This window comes from Nelumbo nucifera, chromosome 3 (genome assembly GCF_055504915.1).
Source record: "Nelumbo nucifera cultivar China Antique chromosome 3, China Antique-T2T, whole genome shotgun sequence".
NCBI classification, from domain to species: Eukaryota; Viridiplantae; Streptophyta; class Magnoliopsida; order Proteales; family Nelumbonaceae; genus Nelumbo; species Nelumbo nucifera.
The window spans coordinates 20,278,288-20,300,255 of NC_142651.1; the positions used below are offsets into that span (position 1 = coordinate 20,278,288).

The following is a 21,968-nucleotide window of genomic DNA, read 5'->3' on the forward strand; positions in this document are numbered from 1 at the left end:
TACTTTCACAATGTTTTATTATTTAATTATTAATGTTTTATTATTAGTTAATGAGTTGTTTATTAATATTGTATTGCTATTATTATTAAGGAAAATTCCACTTTAGTACCCTGAACTATGGGAGTAGTGTCAAGTTAGTACCCGAACTTTCAAGCGTGTCATTACAATACCTAAACTTTCAAAAAGTGTCAAGTTGGTCCTTACCATTAACCAACAGTCAGTTATCTGTTGAAAATGTCAAAACTACCATTCAAGAGAAGATATTGTTCATTATCTTCTACCTTGAGATTGAACCAACTATTTTCAAAGAAAAAGAGAGAAAAAACATGAAATATGATAGAGGGAAACAATGACTAAAAGAAAATAAATAACTAGGTAATAATGTGTTTTAGATCTTAAGGTAGAATACAATGACTTCATTAGTCTATAATTTCAAACACCTCAACCTGTTCAGTCTCAAGGTAGAAGACAATGAACAATGTCTTCTTTTGAAGGGTAGTTTTGATATTTTCAGTAGATAAGTGACGATTGGTCAAGGTTTTTAAAAACAAATCGGAAACAGAACAGGTCAGGGGACGGGTTTCCGATTAAGCAGTTCAACCATTCGGGTCAAATGGTTTGACTTGTGATGTCATAAATAAATTAAAATAAAAAATAGTATAAATAAAATTATCTAAATACAAAAATAACAAGATATATAACAAATAGAAAATAAAAAAGTACATAATTATCCTCTATGTTCTCCCTTCTTCTTCTTCACTACGATAAAGAGTAGAGCCGACGGTCTCTATTCTAAAGATGGAGAAAGTTTAAAAAAAAAACAATAAAATGAATAAATTAATAAAGTAAAAGCAAGAGTTAGGGAAAATAAATGGAGAGATGGAAAGGGGAGAGGAGCAACGACATTGTTCTCGCTGCTCACGAAGCATAGTAGATGTGCTCCTTCGAAAACAAAAGCAATAATTTTGAGAGAAATTATGTAAAATCGCCGACCGTCGCTACTCTTGTTTCTCCTTATTGCTGATGACAAGAAGAAGGAAATCCGTTGCTGCAAAATCATCAGCTATCGTTGCTCTTGTTTCTTCTTGCTGCTAATGACAATAAGAAGGAAATTTGCCACTTCTCCTTGTTGCTCACCACCGTAGATGAAGCCCTTTTGAGGAAGGAAATCCGGACGACAGTCGCTAGTCGTCGTGATTCACCTTTGATCGACGTCGGTTGTGGCTACCATAGGTTGTCGGTCGCACCAATGGAGTATGAGAAAGGAAGGCTGGAACTTGGAAGGGTTAGAAGTTAGAACGAAAATGAACTTTCATTCTAACCCTAACTCGTAAGGGAGAATTTGGGATATGAATGGATTTTTTTTTAATCGGACGAAAATACATTTCGCTTACTCATGAACCGCTACCCGGGTCGAACGTTTAGCAGTTTGACCACCTGAGTCAGCGATTTTTTGACTTTTTCAATGGTTATTACTAAATAACAGTTTACAATAAAACTGGACCCGGGGGCTGAACAATTACCGATTTTTCTGATATGACCGTCCGGTCTAGTATGGTTTTGAAAACCATGAGATTGGTTAATAGCAGGGATCAATTTGACACTTTTTGAAAGTTTAGGTACTCTGATGACACATATGGAAGTTCGAATACTAACTTGAACTACCCCCAAAGCTCAGGGTACTAAAGTGGGATTTTCTATTTTCCCTTATTATTACTTTAATTAATATGTTATATTATTATTATAGTACTATTATTGTTAATAGTATTATGTTATTATAATACTATTATTTTATTAATAATTTACAACATTTTTGTTAATAGTTTATTAACATTTTATTATTTTATTATTAATATATTATTATTATCATCTTATATTCAACTAATAATATTTTATTTTTTATTAATATTAGGATTTAGGGGGTTTTTGCATGACTTCTTTATTTTTCGACTCCAGAATAGGAACCCCATTCCCTAGGGGTGCTTGAAATGGCCATTCTCCCATACGGGGGATTGGGGGCCATCTCCCAAGAATGAGAATCGGAATCTCGTTCCTGCCAAATAAATAGTTGGACCACTCCGATTTCGATTTTAGCACCTATTTCAAGAAACCAAACGGACCCTTAAGATTGAAGATATGACTTTTGACTTTCGAGGTTGAAAATCGGTTTGGGTTGGGAGCTGGGACTAGGGTTGAGGTGTCCGGTTCGACGTAAGCAAATACGGTTGGGCTAAGGTTGGTCTTAACCCGATCCATCCCCCGCTGGAGGTGCATTCTCAGACCCAGCCTTTCACTTGCCACCCCAGGGTTTAAGTTCGAAAGATGTTTCCGTGAGTAACATCTTTCGCTCAATTTCAGTCTGTTTGCAGAGGCCAATATCTTTCTTCTGGTAATCGTCGTGACTCGTGAGTTTCTCTCTCTATCCATCTCGTTCTCTGTCAAGCGATTCCATGGTTCAGAAACGAAAAGCGCTTTTTTTTTTAATCTTGCTAAGGGTTAGGGTTGTTTGGGCTTTTATTCCATTCGGATATTTTAGAAAAAAATTGTTTTGTAAGTCAGACTTCGATGTTTTTGCACTATCCTGCAGCTTTTGTTTGCAAATCGAATGAGAGGAACTTTCTTGATTATGAGCGTTTTTGCAGTTGCAGAATTTGTTTTGTGCCGATATATGTTTTTTGCTTCTCTTAGTTTGTTCCGATGGATTCGTTGAGCAGCCCCATTATGTACAAGTAATCACTTTTAGATTGTAACTTGGCGTTAGTTTTAGGATTAATTAGTTTGTTGGGTTTTCTGGTGAATGCATAATGAGTTTCCGTTGTTTGCATCGTGTTGGAGAAATGACTCCGTGAACTGGAAAACCAGCTTGGCTATTGAACCGTAGATTTCAAGGGAAGAGTCCTCTGGAATTTTGTAAACCAAGAGAAGCTGACTTACAAAACCACAACGTGCAAAAATCTGTCTTGTTCTGGAATCGTGTGGATGAGGGGATAGTATCTGCTTCGGGAGCCTGTCATTAGACTTAATTAGGAAACCATCTTCTTAATGTTGGAAGCTTACTTAGATGAGGGTTATTGCTTTCTTGAATCAGTTACATAGGTGTTGAATGTGGAATTGACTCTATTACTTAATACATTTACCTGAACTCAATTTTAATTAGTGCTTAATGTAAACATTGGACATGATTAATGATTTTTGCAGAAGATGTAATAGAGGGAACAAATAATTAGTAGGTAATTACCTTTTCTTCTGTTATCTTTATCCAAATAATAGGGGGAACAAATAGTGTTCCTTATCTTTGTTTTGTTTTTGCCTCCACATTTTTCGAGTGGTTCAGTTGATGGTGATGGGAGCCTATGTTATTTGGGTAACTTTCTGTTTTAGTAATTTGGATTAAGGGCATATTTAGTAACACCACTTGGTGTTTATTTTAGGGCCTGTTCGTTTGCTTTGAAGTCTGACATTTGAAAGTGCAATAATTACATTAAGAGGTATATTGGTATTGGTGAACTTTTTTTTTCCTTTGAACTCTGAATGCATAGAATGTTGTTATGAATTCTAAATTATAAAAATTATCAAACATCCATTTTGACCCCATATATGAGAATTTTTGTTTGTCTTTTTTGGGGTATCATTGGAAAACAAAAAGTTGTGTGATTGCACTTTAAGAGGTAAGAGATAAGAGGAAACGAACAACCATTTTTCTCTTAATGTTAAAAGATTCCTCTTAAGAGATAAGAGTTAAGAGGAAACAAACAGGCCCTTAGTAAAAAAAATGTGAGTATTCTATCAATTTGTGTTACCAAAGCATGAGTTAGCTAGTTAAGGGCCATATCAACTACATCAACTAGCCAGTCAATATCCATGATGTGATTGCATGGGGCTGCTAACTATCGGCTAGGTTGACTAGATTGATTAATAACTATCTAACTACTTTAAGAGCATAGAGTTGCAAATTGCCATAGACCCGGCTAAGTCTGTCCAGTCAATCTGGTCTAATAATTAACCGAGGAAATTATTAGAACATTCAAGAATAATCCCTTGGAGGGATAAATTATATATATATGGAGGTCCATGCCCCAAAGGGGGGGGATCCAGAACCTGAATCCTCATCTTCCCCTCTCTCTCTCTCTGAATTTCTCATAGATTCTCCTCTGCTCTGTCTGAGTTTCTCTCTCAAATCACTGACGTTCAACAGTGAACTACAGGTGGCCTGATCCCTCATCAGAGGGTACATAGCACAGCCTCTCCATAGGCTGGCCATTTTCCATCTTCCCCAACCCCTTTTCCTCAGACCTTAGGAGTTCTGACCATCTCAGCCTTCTCCACGCACCTTACATCTAGTCAACCAAAAAATTGTGTTAAGCTTTATTTGTTTATTTATGTCTCTAGTTCTAAAATAATACTGTATATGCCTTCTAGTTTATTGTACGCATACTAGTTGTTTTATTCATTTGTGGTGGCACACTGGTCTAGTGATTAGTATATACAATGTAAATATGAAATAAAAATAAAAGAAGGGTGGTGGAAGATGAGTTCTTTTCAGCACTCTTTCAATCAGATATGTACTGGTGTGGATTTCCACAAACAAGGGGGCAACACCAAGTAGTCAAGGTTCCCTCTTTCCTTAAAAATTAAATGACTACCTCTATCACAGCCTATCTAGCATTCTTTTTCCATGTTTGCAAAAGAACAATTATAAACTACGTGTTCATTGCCATTTTTTGGTTGTTCTATATCACTTTTTATTGCATATTTCTATATATTAACTTATATATGTGATTGCTTCAATATCTTAAGCTCAGAATGTTTCCTTTTGCTGTTAACTATTCGTGACTTGGCATGGGCGGAGCCAGAAGTTTTTTGTGAGGGGGGCCAAAACCTGAAGTGAAATGGGGGAGGGGGGAATAAGTATGGATGGGCCCATAGGGGGGGCAACCATTGGGGTGGAGAGTTTGGGGGGGGGGAATTTACATGGAAAGCTCTATTTCCAAGTGAAGAATTCTGGACCATTGGGGGAGCCATGGCTCCCCTGGGTCCCCCCTGGCTCTGCCCCTGTGACTAGGCACCAACTAGGGTTTAAGGAGGCTGGAGGTCAAAACATCTAGTCACTGCCTCACTACATTGACAAGATTACTATCAAATATCAATCTAGATGACTATCTGCAATTCAGAAACTAAATTAAAAGAATCCATAGGGCCTGTAGAAGGAAACTTCTTCTAATCTCTATGTTAGAATTTTCTTAGTTTCTTACTCTTTAATTGGCATGATTTGGTTTTGATGATTTTTGTATCATCTCATCTGTTCATCAAGTAATGATTTACTAACTAAAATGGGCTAGTTGATTGTAGTAATAGATCTGTCCTGTTATTCATCCAGGCCATAGTAGTCGATTTGAAATGGGAAGCAAAGGTCGTATCCCACCTCCTCATCTGAGAAGATCTCTTCCTGGCCCTGGCATGATGCATCCTGATCCATTTGGTCCCGGCATCCGCCCTCCACCTGGTGGCTTTCCTCCTTTTGATATGATGCCCCCTCCAGAAATCATGGAACAGAAGCTTGCTGGACAGCATGTGGAGATGCAGAGACTTGCAACAGAGAACCAAAGGCTTGCAGCTACTCATGCAACTTTGAGGCAAGAACTTGCTGCAGCACAGCAGGAATTGCAGAGATTGCAGGCCCATATAAGCGTCATGAAGACAGATAAAGAACAACAAATGAGCGGCCTCATGGATAAGATAGCCAAAATGGAAGTGGACCTGCAGGCTGCAGAACCTGTTAAAATGGAGTTGCAGCAGGCAAGAACTGAAGCCCAGACCTTAATTGCAGCAAGACAGGAGCTCATTTCAAAGGTGCAACAACTCACACAGGATCTCCAGAGGACACACTCAGATGTTCAACAGGTTCCTTCTCTAATATCAGAACTTGACAGCCTCAGGCAGGAATATCAACACTGCAGGTATTGGTTATTTCATCATTTATCTGTTTCTTCTTCCTTGTTCTTAGTTTGGTTTTGAAGATGCAGATGGCTGCTTGCATGCTGATCTTGCAGGGCTACTTATGATTATGAAAAGAAACTATACAATGATCACCTTGAGTCGCTACAGGTGATGGAGAAAAACTATGTTTCCATGGCCAGGGAGGTAGAAAAACTTCGAGCAGAACTGGCTAACACCACTAACCTTGAGAGAAGAACTGGTAATTGTCCATCAAGTCTCATACCTACTTTGAATTTTCTGATTCTCACATCCTAACTTTCATGAATGTGGTATGTGCAGCCAATCAGAATGCAGGTGGGCCATATAGTGGCACACCATATAGTGGCATGTCTGGATACATGGAAAATGAGGCAACAGGAAACCATACTGTTGGACAAAATGCTTATGAGGATGGATATAGTGTTCCTCAGGTATCATGTCTTCCTTATACTGGATTTTGCTGATTTTGATCATATCAGTCTCAACTGTTTATGTCATATTGGGGGACTTGGGAGAAAGATACTCCCTCCCAACCACCTTCCTTTGTGCCATGTTGAAAAGATTTTTTAACTGACTTGGATAAAAATATCATGAATCACTGCTGAGATTGTTGATTTAAGGATTTTCTTGCAATATTAAATGGCTGTTATCTTTAAACTATTTATTTTGATGTCTAAGATTTTCAGCATCATAGAAGCTCCTTAAAGATAGATATATTTATAATCTTCTACTTGTGAAAATGGTAAAGTTTTGTCTGATCTAAGTTTATCAGTGTGCTTTCACTACATGTCAAAATGGGGGGGGGGGCTACTTATTACATTATTCTGATGTCTAAAATTTTCAGCATCATAGAAGCTCCTCCTTAAAGATTGTTATAATCTTCTACTTGTGAAAATGGTATAGTTAAGTTTGGTGACATCTAAGTTTATCTGTGTGCTTGCACTACATGTCAAAATGGGGGTACTTGTTACATCTTTTGTGATAAGTGAAGAAACTAAATTAAATTCTGTAAAACATTATCCCATCTATTTAGGGTCAATTAAACAAATCTTTCTTTTTTCCCATTCTGCATTATCAAGGGCTATGCCCTTTGCAAAATATTATCCCATCTCCAAGCTCTGTGTTTAAAACTCCAATAAAATCTTAAATAGTGCTGGTCTTTGGAATAAAGTAAAGTTTTAATAACAACAACTATTTAATAATTTCTTCCCTTTCTTTAGGGTTGTGGAGTGCCTGTCCATAGCTCTAATTGGTCCTTTCATTATGCATTTTGCTTTTTGATTACAACACAATGCTGTTGCCCTTTTTTCTAAAAAAGAATAAGAAAGAAGGTGAAGTTTTAATGAGCTTGTATTTACGGCTGAGTACCTAATATTCTGGAAATATAACCGTATTGTAATTTGAACAGAAGGCTGAATTGAATCAAATCATGCTTCATATCATAAGCCATAAGATTATTTTTTGTTATTTTAAGACTTCTGTCAAACAATTAAAAACATATATACATTTTTGATAGATAATGATAATGAAAATTTTATTAAATAAAGAACCAAGTATTCATCATACAATTCCCCACAAAGAGGCGCGAGGTGCAGCCTCCAAACTACATCATAAAGCTTACAATTGGGCCCAAAAGAGCTGATTCCTATATACTCCTTGTTTTTTGATGAATAATAATAAGTTTATTGATTCAGAAGCAACTTTAGAGTGAGTTCATACATCATCCCAACGAGAGGCACGAGCTGCAGCCCCTCCTTGAGTCTTACAAGTAAACTAGGAAAGAAAAACAATAATCACAACTGAGCCCAAAATAATTCTTCCCTATTTACCCCTTGCTTAGCTAACACATCTGACAAAGTATTTGCTGATCTCCCCACCCACTGTACAGTGACCAACATATTCCTTGTCAACCAACTAAATTTCTTCATTTCATTCTTGTATCGCTACATAGCCTCTTCAGAATTTTTTAATCAACCCACCACCACTTTGGAATCCCCCTCGATTATTAGGTGTTGTACCCCCAGCTGGTTTGCAAAGTACACCCCTTGTACAGCAGCTAAGAGTTCAGCCCTGATGGAGTTCCCAATTCCCAAGGGACCTGAGTAGAGCAACAAAATCTCTCCCTTCTCATTTCTCAAAGCACCCCCCACTCTGGATAATCCTGGATTACCCATGCTGCTTCCATCAAAGTTCAACTTTATTGAGCCTTCGGGTGGAGGAGACCAGCTTGTAATTGATTTGTCCTTTAAAGATGAGCACCTTGCTACTGCTGACCAATTTCTCCAAAGGTCATTAAAGGAGAATTGATGGAAGATTTCCAAGGTCTTCAGCCAATGTATTGCCCTGTTTAACACACAGTCTTTCAAATCTTGGTTGTTCCTTTCCATGTCTTGAAAAATTCTGAGATTCCTTTCTTCCCAAAGAGTCCAAGTCAAAGCAGCACGAGCACATCTCTACATAATTCTCCCTATTTTTGTAGGCCAATAAAAGGTAGAATGGTTGAAGAGCATGTGAACTTCTGCTGGTAGACTCCAACTACCCCCAAACAATGAAAGTAGCCAAGCTCAAAGGTCTGCAGAAAAGGGACAAGATACTAGTAGATGGTAACAATCCTCACCGTGAGCTCTACAGAGGATACACCAATTAGGAGAAATACAGAGAAAAGGTCTTCTCTTTTGTAGGTTGTCTAAAGTGTTTACTTTCCCCTGGAATACTTCCCAACAAAAAGCCATAATTTTTGGGGGGACTGGCCTGCACCAAATTTCTTTAGACGGAAAGGGTTGGTGAGAAGAAAGTTGAGAGATGGACTTGAAGAAAGAAGCACAAGAGAAGGTTCCAATGGGTCTAGGAGTCCAAACTCTCTTATCTGGCTTGGAGGGATCCAAACAAACCTGATTAAGACAACCAAGCAAAATAGAAAGAGACTCAATTTCAGCATCCCTAAGTCCTCTACGAAACCCAAAATCCCAAGTAGGATCTAAGGGTGTTCCCAAAGGTGAAACAAATTTTGAGACCACCTCTTTTTTGTACAAAGAAATAGAAAAAAGCGAAGGGAACAAGTCCTTTAACGGTGAGTCTCCTACCCAAATATCCTCCCAAAAAAGAACAGAGTTGTCAAAACAAACTTCATACCTGATAAAATTGAGGAATTGAGGAAGGGTGTTGTGAATAGCCTTCCACGGTGCTGCTAGGTTAGCTTGCCTCGATACACCAGCATCCCATCCGTTCTCTGACCTCCCATGAATGCTTCCCACCACCTCATGCCACAATCTCTCTCTTTCCAAAGGCCATCTCCACAACCATTTCCCTAACAGAGCTTGATTCTTTCTAATTACCCTCCCAATTCCCAAGCCACCCTCTTCTTTACTTTTGCACACAATTTCCCAATTTACCAAGTGATCCTTTTTTTCTTGTCCTGACTCCCATAAGAAGTCTCTCATCAACTTTTCCAGTTTCCTGGCTTCTCTAACTGGTATCCTAAAGACAGACAAATAATAGGTAGGTAAGTTATCCAAGGTAGCTCTTATTAGGGTAATTCTCCCTCCTAAAGAGATATAGTTCCTCTTCCATGAGGCTAATCTCTTCTCAAACTTTTCTATCACTGGGGTCCAAAATCTACTCTCCCTAGGATTTGCCCTTAAAGGAAGCCCTAAATATGACATAGGCCAAGCAGAGGTGGAACACTCAAGACACTCCGCAATAGCCTCAACCTCCCCTACCTCCAAATTTATACCCGCTATGCAGCTCTTTTCCAGATTTATTCTCAAATTAGAGACACTTTCAAATCCTTTTATTATCTCCTTTAGGTTTGCTACCTTTTCACTAATACCTCATTCACAAAAAATCATTAGGTCATCTGCAAACTGAAGGTGGGTGACGGGGACTTGGTGTCTCCCTATTCTCCAACCCCTAATGGCATCTTCGTTGTCAGCCTTAGTAATGATCCTACTAATCACATCAGCTACTAAGGTAAAAAGGAAGGGTGAAAGTGGATCCCCTTGCCTGACACCCCTGCAAGCTGGAAAAAAGTCTCTCACCGTACCATTTACTAGAATAGAGTAGTGACAAGTACTGATACACCCAAAGATCCAACTACACCACTTGTCCCCAAGTCCACAGTTTTGCATAACCTCCAATAGAAACTTCCAGTCCACCAAATCATAGGCCTTTTCAAGATCCAATTTACAAAAGAATCCTCTCTTACTAGACCTTTTCATTTCCTCTGCACACTCATTCGCAATTAAGATCTGATCTGTTATTTTTCGCCCTTGAATGAAAGCCCCTTGGGTTTCACTAATGATGGTAGGGAGGACTGTTTTGATTCTCAATGAGAGCACTTTAGCCAGAATTTTATAGATGCTTGTCACCAGACTAATAGGTATATAATCTTTTGGGTGGTTGGCATCATTCTTCTTAGGTATCAAGGCCAAAAAGGTGGCATTAATTCCAGGGCTTATAGTGTGATTGTCTGCAAATTCCTTAAAGACTTCAGCTAGATCCTCTTTCAACACCTCCCAATAGTCTTGATAAAAACCCATTGTAAAGCCATCTAGACCCGGAGCCTTGGATCTATCCATTATAAAGACAGCTTTCTTAATCTCTTCTTCCTCGAAATCCCTTTCTAGCCACCTTGCCACTCCTTCATCAATTCTTGGCCAATCCACCCTTTCCATGATTGTCCTCTCTCTCAAAGGTCTTCTATAAATCGATTTGAAGTGGTCCACAAATTTTCTGGCTATGTCATCCTGGTTGGTAAACACCTCATCTCCTATCTCTAGTTTGGTCACAAAATTCTTTCTTCATCTCCCGTTTGCCAAATCATGGAAGAATCTAGTGTTCCCATCGCCTTCCTTAATCCACTTGTGTCTAGATTTTTGTCTCCAACTGATTTCTTCCCTCAATAACACCTCTTCCAAATCCTTTTTTAATTGTCTCCTTAACACTCTGTCCTCCTCGGTCAGCCCATTGTGAGATTCCTTTACATCCAAGATTAGGCCCAATTTTTGCTCCTCAATTCTACCAAACTGATCTCTATTCCACTCTTTTATTTCGGCTCTCAACCTTTTTAATTTCTTGTGGAACTTGATCCCTTGTTGTTTAGGTAGAAGGTCTGCCAGCCCATTTGCCGATCTTCTTTCCCATTGAACTGTGACTGAAATATTTGAAGCCAGCCACTTAAATCTTCTCAAAGCCCCCTTGTACGGCCAGGCTGCCGTCTCTGGTTCTTTTAGCCATCTAATAACCAATTTGGAATCACCTTCAATCATTAAATGCTCCACTGCCAACTCTCTTGCATATTTTGCTCCTTGTAACACAACTTGGAGTTCTGCATTTACAGAGTCTCCCCACCCTATAGGACCAGAAAATAGAGCTACAATCTGGCCCTCATCATTTCTGAAGACTCCCCCAATTCCAAATGGCCCTGGGTTGCCCAAACTACTGCCATCAAAATTTAGTTTAATGACACCTGCATCAGGAGGCTTCCAATCCACCACCGGCTTGCTTCTGATTACAGAACTTTTAGCTAGTTGTTCCCATTTTCTCCTTATGTCATCGAAAGTGTAGGTGGAAAACAGATCCAAGGATTTTACCCAACTTATGGCCCTACATAAGATACTTTCTAGCACACATGTTTGATCCCTCTCCTTGTCATTAAAGATTCTAGCATTTCGTTCATCCCACACAGTCCACACCAAAGTAGCTCTAACACACCTCCACAAAACTCTTCCTCTTCTCTTTGGCCACCTGAAAGTTGTAGGATTAAAAAGATTGCAAATCTGCACCGGTTCTGTCCACCTGCACCCAAAAAGATCAAAAAGCTTTTCCCAGAGGCCTACAACAAAAGGGCAAGTGATTAGTATATGGTAGCAACTTTCCTCGTTAGCTTTGCATAGGGTGCACCAGTTAGGAGAGATACAAAGATTAGGTTTTCTTTTTTGCAAAACATCCAAAGTGTTGATTTTCCCGAGGGAGACTTCCCAACAAAGGGCTCCAACTTTAGGAGGGACAGGTTTGGACCAAACTTCCTTGTTATGAAAAGGTTGAGGCAATGGAGAGGAGCACAAGGAAGCAAAGAAGGAGGCACAAGAAAAGGAACCTGAAGGTAATGGCTTCCAACATACGGGAGTCTACAGAAGGAGGGTCCAAGCAAACAAAATCAATAGTTTTGAGGAGCAAAGCAGCCTGGTCAAGCTCATAATCTCTCAAACCTCTTCTAAAACCCAGATTCCAGTTTATGCCAGAAGAAAAGGATGATGATACAAACCTTTGAATTGGCCCGTTTTTAAAGCACGAGATGGAATACAAGGAGGGAAAGAGGTCCTTGAGGGCACAATCACCAATCCAAACATCCTCCCCAAACAAAACCCTATCTCCAGTACTAACATCGTACCTGATCAGGTTTAGGAAAACAGGAAGAATACTATGAATAGCCTCCCATGGGGATTTCAGCGTAGCACGCCGAGATACACTAGCATCCCTTCCATTGTCTGCAACACCATGCACACTCCTTACCACTTTATGCCAAAGTCTCTCCCTTTCTAGAGGCCACCTCCATAGCCATTTACCTAATAATGCTGTATTTTTCTTCCTTAGATTGCCTAATTCCAATCCCCCCTGCTCCTTCCTCCTACACACTATTTCCCACCTAACCACATGATCCTTCCTCCCTTCCCCCGACTCCCACAAGAAATCCCTCATGACTTTCTCTACCTTCAAAATCACCTTTTGTGGCATTCTAAAGACAGATAGAAGGTAAGTTGGCAAGTTCGCAAGAGTAGCTCTACTTAAAGTGATCCGACCTCCAAGGGAAATGTAGTTTCTCTTCCAAACTGCCAACTTCTTTGTGCATTTTTCTACGATCGAATTCCAAAATCTTCCTTCTTTTGGATTATCTCCTAGAGGCATACCCAAGTACTTCAAGGGCCAGCTAGATGTAAGGCAACCTAAGGACTTTGCTACCTCACTCAATTCCTCCATCTCCAAATTTACCCCCACTACACAACTCTTTTCAAAATTGACCTTCATCTTTGACACGCATTCAAACAACTTTATTACTCCTTTCAAGTTTCTAGCCTTTGAGGGATCTCCAGACACACAAAAAATGATTGTGTCATCACAAATTGCAAGTGTGACACCACAATACCCTCTCTTCCTACCCTCCATCCTCTAAACATATCCAACCCATCAGCTCTCAAAATGAGCCTACTAAATACATCGGATACCAAGGTGAAAAGGAAAGGAGAAAGAGGATCCCTTTGTCTCAACCCTCTAGAGGCTGGAAAGAAGTCTCTAACCACTCCGTTAAGCTAAAACTAAAAAATGGCAAGTTTTTAAACAAGCTTCAATCCAACCACACCATTTCTCTCCAAACCCAAAATTCCTCGGGGCTTCCAACAAAAAGGACCAATTGACCATGTCATATACTTTCTCCAAGTCCAGTTTACATACAAAACCTTTCTTCCCCCTTCTCTTGAAGTCCTCCACACATTCATTTGCTATCAAGATTTGATCTATGATCTGTCTACCTTGAATAAAGGCCCCTTGTGATTGGCTTATTAAAGTTGGCAGGGCTGATTTTAACCTTAACGACAACACTTTGGCCAAAATTTTATAAATGCTAGTCACTAGACTGATGGGTCTAAAGTCTTTCGGTTGAACAACCTCTCCCTTTTTAGGGATCCAAGCTAGGAAGGTGGAGTTGATCCCTGGACTTATAAAGTGAGTCTCCGCAAACTTCTCAAATACTGCCAATAGATCTAACTTGATGATATCCCAACAATCCTGAAAGAAAGCTATAGTGAAACCATCAGGTCCAGGAGCTTTAGATCTATCCATTGAAAACACAACTCCCTTTATTTCTTCCAATTCAAACTCCTTTTCCAATTGATTTGCCACCTCTAAGTCCGATCTAGGCCACTCTAACCCATCCACTCTAAGCCTCACATCCCCCTGTCTTTTGTAAATTGCCTTGAAATGATTCGTGAAAACATTAGCAATCTCCTCTTGATCATCCACTACTTTGCCATTAATCTCTAACTTCTCCACGAAGTTTTTTCTCCTTCTTCCATTAGTGATTGCGTGGAAAAATTTAGTATCACCATTCCCTTCCTTAATCCATTGATGCCTCGATTTTTGTCTCCAACACATCTCTTCCCTTAGCACTATCTCTTCCAATTCCTTCTTCAGATTCCATCTTAAGGTCCTCTCTTCTTCTGAGAGAGAGTTGTGTCATTCTTTTTCATCCAAAAGTTCAATCTGGGAAATAACACTTAATTTCTTCTCCTTCACTCTCCCGAAATGCTCCCTATTCCACTCTTTAATTTTACATTTTAGCCTTTGAATTTTCCTATGAAATTTGACACCCCTCCCAAGGGTACCCACCACTTCTTCACTCCACCACTCTTTGACCTTTTGAGTAAAGTCTAGATGTGTTAACCACATATTTTCAAATCTGAAAGGTTTAGGCCCACTCAGGAAATTCCTAGTTCCAATGCTTATCGGCCAATGGTCTGAAGTGACTCTTGGCAAGGTCCTAGCTGATAGACCTAACCAATGCTCTCCCCAATCTGAACTAAAGATGACCCTATCCAACTTAGAGCATCTCGGGTTAGATTGTAGGTTGGACCAAGTGAAGACAGCTTGTTGGAGGGGGGTTTCTAACAAACCACACTCATTAATAAACTCATTGAATTTCCTCATGCTAATTGTGATCGCTTGATTGGGGTTATTGGTCTCATTTGTAAACCTAATCACATTAAAATCCCCACCTAAACACCACGGACCCTCCCACAAACCCCTTATATCATAGAGCTCTTCCCACATTTCGCCTCTCTCTCCATATCTATTCGGGCCATAGACATTCGTCATCACCCAGGTAAACTCTTCTCCCACACCCTTAAATTTCAAAGAAATCGTAAACCGACCTATTAGCTCTTCCATTGGCTCCACTACCTCTTTCCTCCACAAAGTCAAAAACATATATACTAAAAAATTAAAATATAAAAAGCGAATTTACCCCATTTTTATTCCACATTTACCATATATGCAGTGTACGTGACTTTTTTTTGATAAATAAAGGATTATAAAAGAGGGTTTAGGTTCCCTCAACAGAACATTTACAAGTGTGTGAAGCAAAAGGATAGATGGAAGATAAAGAATTAACTAATATCACAACATCAAAACTATCATAAAAAAATAATCTCCTCCAGTATGAACAAAAATGCTGACATTTAAAGTGGAGAAAACTCTTATGGCAACAGGCCACCTGATATAGTCTTCTCAATCCTTCCAAAGGCTGCCTCCACAGGCTGTGCAAGTTTTTAAAACCCTGCTATTGTACTTCTAAAGACACCAATAGACTTCAAGGGGCATTAATTTCCAAACGAGATTTTGCCTCTAGAGATGAAACCTTGACTTGCCCAAGCAAACGCCAAACATTGAATACTACCAGGAAGCACTCAACACCTATTAAACTGGTTCACAAAGTGGGTCCATACCCTGTTGGATACTTGGCCCACCAATAGCAGGGCTGAATGGGTTTAGAATCATTATAACAAATGCCACAAGCTGCATCCATCTGCAATCCTCACTCAACCAGCAATTCCTTAGTGGGGATCCTCCCCAATATTGGCTGTCCAAAAACAGAAAATCATCTTGACTCGGCCCTAGAAGTCCAAATCCATTTCCATAGAACTGTTTCTGCCTCCTAATTAAAAAGAGATTTTATAGGTCTTGGCAGAAAAGATGCCTGATCCATCAGCTTCTCATCACCATTTGTCACTTAGTGCTGGATTAGGAGAGTGATTAGACAATAGTTCTAAGCATTTGGAGCAGACCAGCAGACTCCCGATCCTGAAATTCCTACACGGCATTGGTGACCATTCTGGCCTGTTCCCCAAGATTTCATAAGAATTCCTAACAGAGGCATCCTTGTCCAGTATATAGTGTATACAACTTGTATATCAGAACTGCAAGATTATATATTTAATTTTGACTAGAAAGTCAATTAACTCTTATATAATGGCCCTTTAACCTACATATGATAGAAAATAAACTCACAAGTTTTCTGAGTAGGTATTAAGTAACCTAAATAATTTTTTTTTCAATAAATAATTTAAGATTTCATTAAGAAAAGAGCTGGAAGTTTGTATTTCCATCTCTAAATAAATTTTGTTCTCACAAGGGTTTTAAAACAGTTGTCCCTTGAAAAGAAAAATTAAAAAGAAGCAAGGGATTTTTTTTTTTTTTTTGATGAATAAAAGAAGCAGCAAGGGAATGATAAAGTAGAGAGCTATATTTTGATAGAATACCGATAAAAAAAACTATATCCCCATTAAGCTAATTTGAATCTTGTGAATAATATAATTTGAAATATCCATAATTGATTCAAAAGATTTAAACAGCAAATTAAAACTCTTTTAAAAGAAAAGGATTAATATGTAATGGTCAGACTGAAACCCTGTTTTGGATTGTGAATTGTATTGTAATTTGTGAAAATTTGACAATAATGCAGTACAGTTTTAAGCTTGCAGTCAAAGTGGCAATGCATGAATTTGGGGCCAAAATGTGAATGAAGAATAAGGATAGAACTCCCTTTACTGATAGGAGGGTTCACAACTAGTGGCCAGAAAACCTTCTCTTCTTTATTTTTGTTTCAATAGATAGCCTTCTCCTCTTCTTTATTCGTTCTTGTTATTCCTTCAGTGAAGCTTTGGTAGGAAGTTTGATGACCCAAGCTTATCGTCAAATTTCCTACTCTTATCCCCTGTTACCGGACCTTTTCTATATTCTGGGTTCACCCCCACTTGATATTAGAGCAAGTTTCTAGGACCCAACTTACCCTGGGGAACTGCCCTGCTGGATTGAGATAGCCTATTTATAGGCCATTCTTTTAAAATGCTACATACTCATAAGGTTTATGCTTTTAATTTGAGGCATGAAAGCGATCCACATGTCACATGTTATATGTTACATTCTTTTTTTGGGTCTTTCAAAGGTCAGCTCCCTATATTCCTTTAGAAATGAGAAAGAGCATAACTCCAATTCTGCCAATCCTGATTGAAATTTGACCACAAATAGGATATACTTGTTCTTAAGTTCCTGACCTATTTATTGGTCTTCATTGCAATCACAATGTAATGAACTCTAAAGTAATCAAATTAATATTCTTACATCACTGTGCAGCATGTCCTAGCAGCAGACAGCAGACTGTAACCCTTTGATCATAAGACACAGGAAATAAACAATAATATCACTAAAAACTGAACTGTTAGTCTCGTTGTGCAGAGACCTAAACAATAAGGAATCACGGATTGAAACAGTTTTGCTATGAGTTTCAAATGCTGTCGCACAAAGTGGTACGGAAGCAAAACTGGGAAATTTGCTCATGTAATTTTTTAACTAAATATAATACCAAAATAGCAGCAGGACTGGCCATTCAATTAGTGGTTAATTGAGTGGATTTGGCCACAATTGAGCATTACAAATTGTCCACCAAGTTGTTAAAGATTCTTCACTGCCATTTCATGTTTATTTCTCAGGCAGTTAGGTTGACAAAAATTCATTCCATTTTTTTTTAACCAAACAGGGACGTGGACCCCCTCCTGGTTCTGCTGCTGCTGCTGCATATGGTGGAGGCCCACCTGGTCCTACTGCACGTGCTGGATATGAGGCATCCAGAGGGCCTAGCTATGATGCCAATAGAGGGCCTGGTTATGATTCAAATAGAGGCCCTGGATACGATGCACCAAGAGGAGGTTCAGGGTACGATGCACCGAGAGGTCCCGGATATGATGCACCAAGAGGAGGTTCAGGGTATGATGCACCAAGAGGAGGTTCAGGATACGATGCAACAAGAAACGCTGGTTATGAAGCACAACCCAGAGGTGCAGCTGGATCCCAGGGACAGGTACAATCTGCAAATAATCTACCTTATGGCTCAGCAACCCCTCCTGCTCGTGCTGGTGGCGGGGGATATGATGCCCCTCGTGGTGGGAATCCTGTTAGGCGATGAGTTTGTGCTGTCATCATTTATAGTTCGGTGCTCTTGAAAACTGCTTTACTAAGTGGGCTATTGGAGAGATTCTGTTCACATGTTTTTTTTTTTTTTTTTTGGTCTCGTACTTCATTTCCTTTTAACTCAAGACATGTGTTGTTGATGATTGGAAACTCCACATTTACAGGGCAATCTGTGAACTGAGTGTAGGCATGCTTGTCTGGAGGAGCATGATATTAATGAAATTGGGGAGTTCCTCAGGGGTGGTTGTTCTTTTCATTCCTGCTATGCATTTTTCTTGTTCTGATCAACCCTCTTTTTCTTACTATAGCAGGTGTATGGATCCTGATTTGTCTTTTTGTGATAGAATGGATTGGTAAAACGTGAGCCCTTATAGGTGTGATAAGGCGTGGATGAATGCTTATTATTATAGCAGTTGTTTGCTAATAAACAAAAAACAACTGCCACATGAATCTTGTTGGTTTTTATTTGTTATTTAATTTCTACATCAGAAAAAAAAAACAAAAAATATATCTTCAAATGTAAGAACTAACAAGTTTGGTTTTATTTCAAGGAAACAACACATTTTTTAAACCATAAAAAATAGTGGTTATTAAAATAAAAACAAATTTTGTAGTATAAAGATTATATGACTATGGAATTTGTTTAATTAATTAGGCTTAATTTGGAAGGAGTACAAATACAAATATGTACAATACAATTTCATACAAAATAATACAAAATATAAGATTTTGCGCTTTACATATTTGTATTTGTAAAACATGTTCTCTAAGGTATGCCCTCCAAAAGTGGCCACATGTCCCAAAATCGATACTATCATACAGTACACACTGATATGTTTGTATGCTTTGAACTCGGCCTACAAATTTCATGTCATACGTAGTCCATGTATTTAGGGGTGTCAATGGTATTCAAAAATCTGATTTTGAATTTGAGGTTTGACATAATTGAATAAAATTCGGATAATTTATTCATATTGAATAGCTAATCAGATTAGACTTCGGGTATTACCTGATTTGATTCAATAAATATTCGAATTTGATTGATTATTTAACTTTTATATATAATATATAAATATATAAATGTTTTATATGGTTTATATGTATAATAATTAAATTATATAAATAATTTATATATTTTTATACTTAATATAAATAAAATATTTATTTTATATATTTATTAACTGCCTAAAATAATTAATTGGTCGAATTTGAATCAAATCAAATATTCAAATATTTAATTAAATTTGTATATTAATTTTCAATATCCGTCAGATATTGAGTCAAATTTAGATATTGAATTTTCTAATCGGATTCGGATTTGAATATTGTCTGATTCGATTTGAATTTCATCTGATTACACCTCTACATGTATTCTCCAGAGCTTGTGTTCGGAATGCAGAATTCATGGTTAAAAGTATTGATATATTGAGAGAGTAGATTAAATGAAACTTTTTTTTTAATTTTTTTATTCTGACCTCTTGTTAGGAGACATGACATATCATAAGTTATTAAGTGAAACGACCTAAATCATTGAATTCTAAATATTCATCTTATTGCTAATCCAGAACACCGATACAATAGAACTGTATTGGATATTATTGTATTGATATTTTGAATGAAAATTTTGCTAAATTGGCTCATTTGACTTAGAGTACTCTAGATAAATTATTCAAAGAGGCCGAAGTGGATGATCCTTCGAATGAATGATAAGCAGCAGATTTGGGCTCTATACATTTTCCCTCCAAATATACCTTATAATTATAGCCTGTTCATAAAGAATTCAGATCTCCTACCCACACCTACCCATATGATATTACAGCTGTACATCGAAAATATTTTCCCATGACATGCAAATAGGGGAGATGTTCTCAATGTGCAAATGTAGTGAGGCGTGGGTAGGATATAGGAGATTTGACTTTATGTGAGGGCCTACCTTGAAGACTAGATGATGTTGCATTTTATCCCCTCCCAAATGGCAGGGGAAGGGTTTTATTCCATGATTTGGCTCCATTTGGTTTGCAAGAAAGGATGGGAAAAGAGAAATATTCCTAAATGTTTTTTTTTTTCCCTCATGTTTAATTGTTGGGATACAATGGATTGAAATGAGAAAAGAGTGAGATACAGGATCCCGAAAACAAGTGAGTGAGATCCCACCAAAATAGTGCGACCAAGGTGCGAAAGGAAAAAAGTGAGACGTGTCTAAGAAAAATTATCGGGCTTTGTCAGACCAGAAACAAGATAGTCTCTTGTCCCTTCCACCCAGCGTCCCAACAGTCGTATCTTTGATGGTTTCTCTGATGATCTCGAGCAAAGGTGAGACCTGATTTATCTCTTGCGATGCAAGCCATCAACCATTTTCATTATGTGGCAATCTCTGCAATGACTGAACCTATTCTTCACTAGTTCCAACAGAGAAAAACTCCATTCTTTTTGTGCAGTCAAGACTTGCATTTTGTTTTCTTTTTCCTGTGTTCATATTCTAACCTAACGATGGAAATCCTCATTGCATCTATCGTTACTGTATTCTCTCAAAATCTTGCATGTATTTGTTTATCTGAGTTCATTTACCATTAGATCTATATTTTATTTATTTATTTATTTTGAGATCACTTGGTCATTTCTAACCCAACGACTTGGTCATTTCGATTGCATCTATTAGCAAAGAAACTAGATCTAACCCTCTTGAATATTGCGTTTTATTTGTTAGTCAACGTAAGATCATTTTTATTAGAGCTCTTATTACTTTGTTCTTCTATGGCATTTGAGTGATAGTGCATTGAATTAAAAAAAAAAAGGCTAAGTTTTTATTGCAAATAAAGTAGATTGGTAGTTAGTTTAAGTGCAGGATTATTTAAAAAAAAAAAGTGGCCAAAGAGGGAAAAAGGTGTTTATCCAACCCAAGTTTCTCATCATTCCAACAAAATGATATTTCTACAAATTAAGAGGAAGAAATATGAAGGGGTGCAAGAAATTTAGTTTAGATCTAATGATTTTCCCACAAAACAAACATGGGAAAAATAATTTTTCCTTGCATAACCAAACGATGAAAAGTGAAAACTTCACACTTTCTCATCCCATCCCATCCCACCCCTTCCCATATTAGGTGTAATTTTGGAATAAAAGACATTGTACGGATGCTCTTTTACATTTTTTGTATGGGTTTGTGGCCATTTTAGATGGAAGTTAAGGTGGTGTTCAATAACATGTTCATATTATGGATGGAACATTTCGGTCCATGCCACGGGATGAATTCCCTGTTCGGTTGGTCGTGGATAGGATCAATCCACACTATATTGTGGACTGTCCTCGTCCACACCCCAAAATCTCGACCACACATATCTCGTGGATGTGTCTGGTCCACAACATTCCCACTCTATTTTGATCAATACATCTCTTCTACATACTTTTTTTTTTCTTTTTATTTTTTATATTTTAAACCAATATTTTTATTTTATTTTATTTTATTTTTAAATTTTATCAATAAAAAAATTTATAATTTTAGTTATATCACAACCTAACAATACTCCTTCTCCACTCTTTATTTATTTATTTAAATATTAATTTGTTAATGTTTTATCAATAAAATAGTATTTTAATATTTAAAATAATTTATTTATTTATTATTTTACTATCATTTTTATTAAAATTAATATTTATTGGTTAATATTAATTTATCAATGCATTTTCAATATATTTATCATATAAAATGCAAAAATTAGACATTTTATGATCGACTATGTAGATCATTCATAAACTGTATATGAGATACATTGAGTCAAAAAGTGTGGTGTGGATAGGTCCATACCACACCTATAGAACAACATGTGGATGTGGACTGGTCCAATCCACAATTCAAAATAACTATGGATTGTGGTGTAGTGTGGATTGGTCATTACCACAAGTGTGGTGTGGACCGGTCCACACCCACCAATTTCTCATCTACACTAAAAAACACCCCCTAAAACTTTCTTTAT

At 37.8% G+C, this 21,968-nt stretch overlaps 1 protein-coding gene across 3 annotated transcripts; it reads left to right on the top strand.

Annotated features, from left to right (window-relative positions):
* Positions 1–2,254: 2,254 nt before the first annotated feature.
* LOC104600694 (sarcolemmal membrane-associated protein) lies at positions 2,255–18,250 on the top strand. Of its 3 annotated transcripts, XM_088900100.1 has the most exons (6): positions 2,262–2,405; positions 3,432–3,488; positions 5,378–5,957; positions 6,051–6,196; positions 6,277–6,407; positions 17,564–18,250. In XM_088900100.1, exons 3-6 carry the CDS (start codon positions 5,398–5,400, stop codon positions 17,987–17,989), a joined length of 1,263 nt encoding a protein of 420 aa, XP_088756226.1. In that variant the 5' UTR covers positions 2,262–2,405; positions 3,432–3,488; positions 5,378–5,397; the 3' UTR covers positions 17,990–18,250. The 3 variants fall into 3 exon arrangements, with proteins under 3 accessions (XP_010262096.1, XP_088756226.1, XP_010262089.1); XM_010263794.3 differs by lacking the exon at positions 3,432–3,488 and having other exon boundaries at positions 2,255–2,389; XM_010263787.2 differs by lacking the exon at positions 3,432–3,488.
* Positions 18,251–21,968: the final 3,718 nt, after the last annotated feature.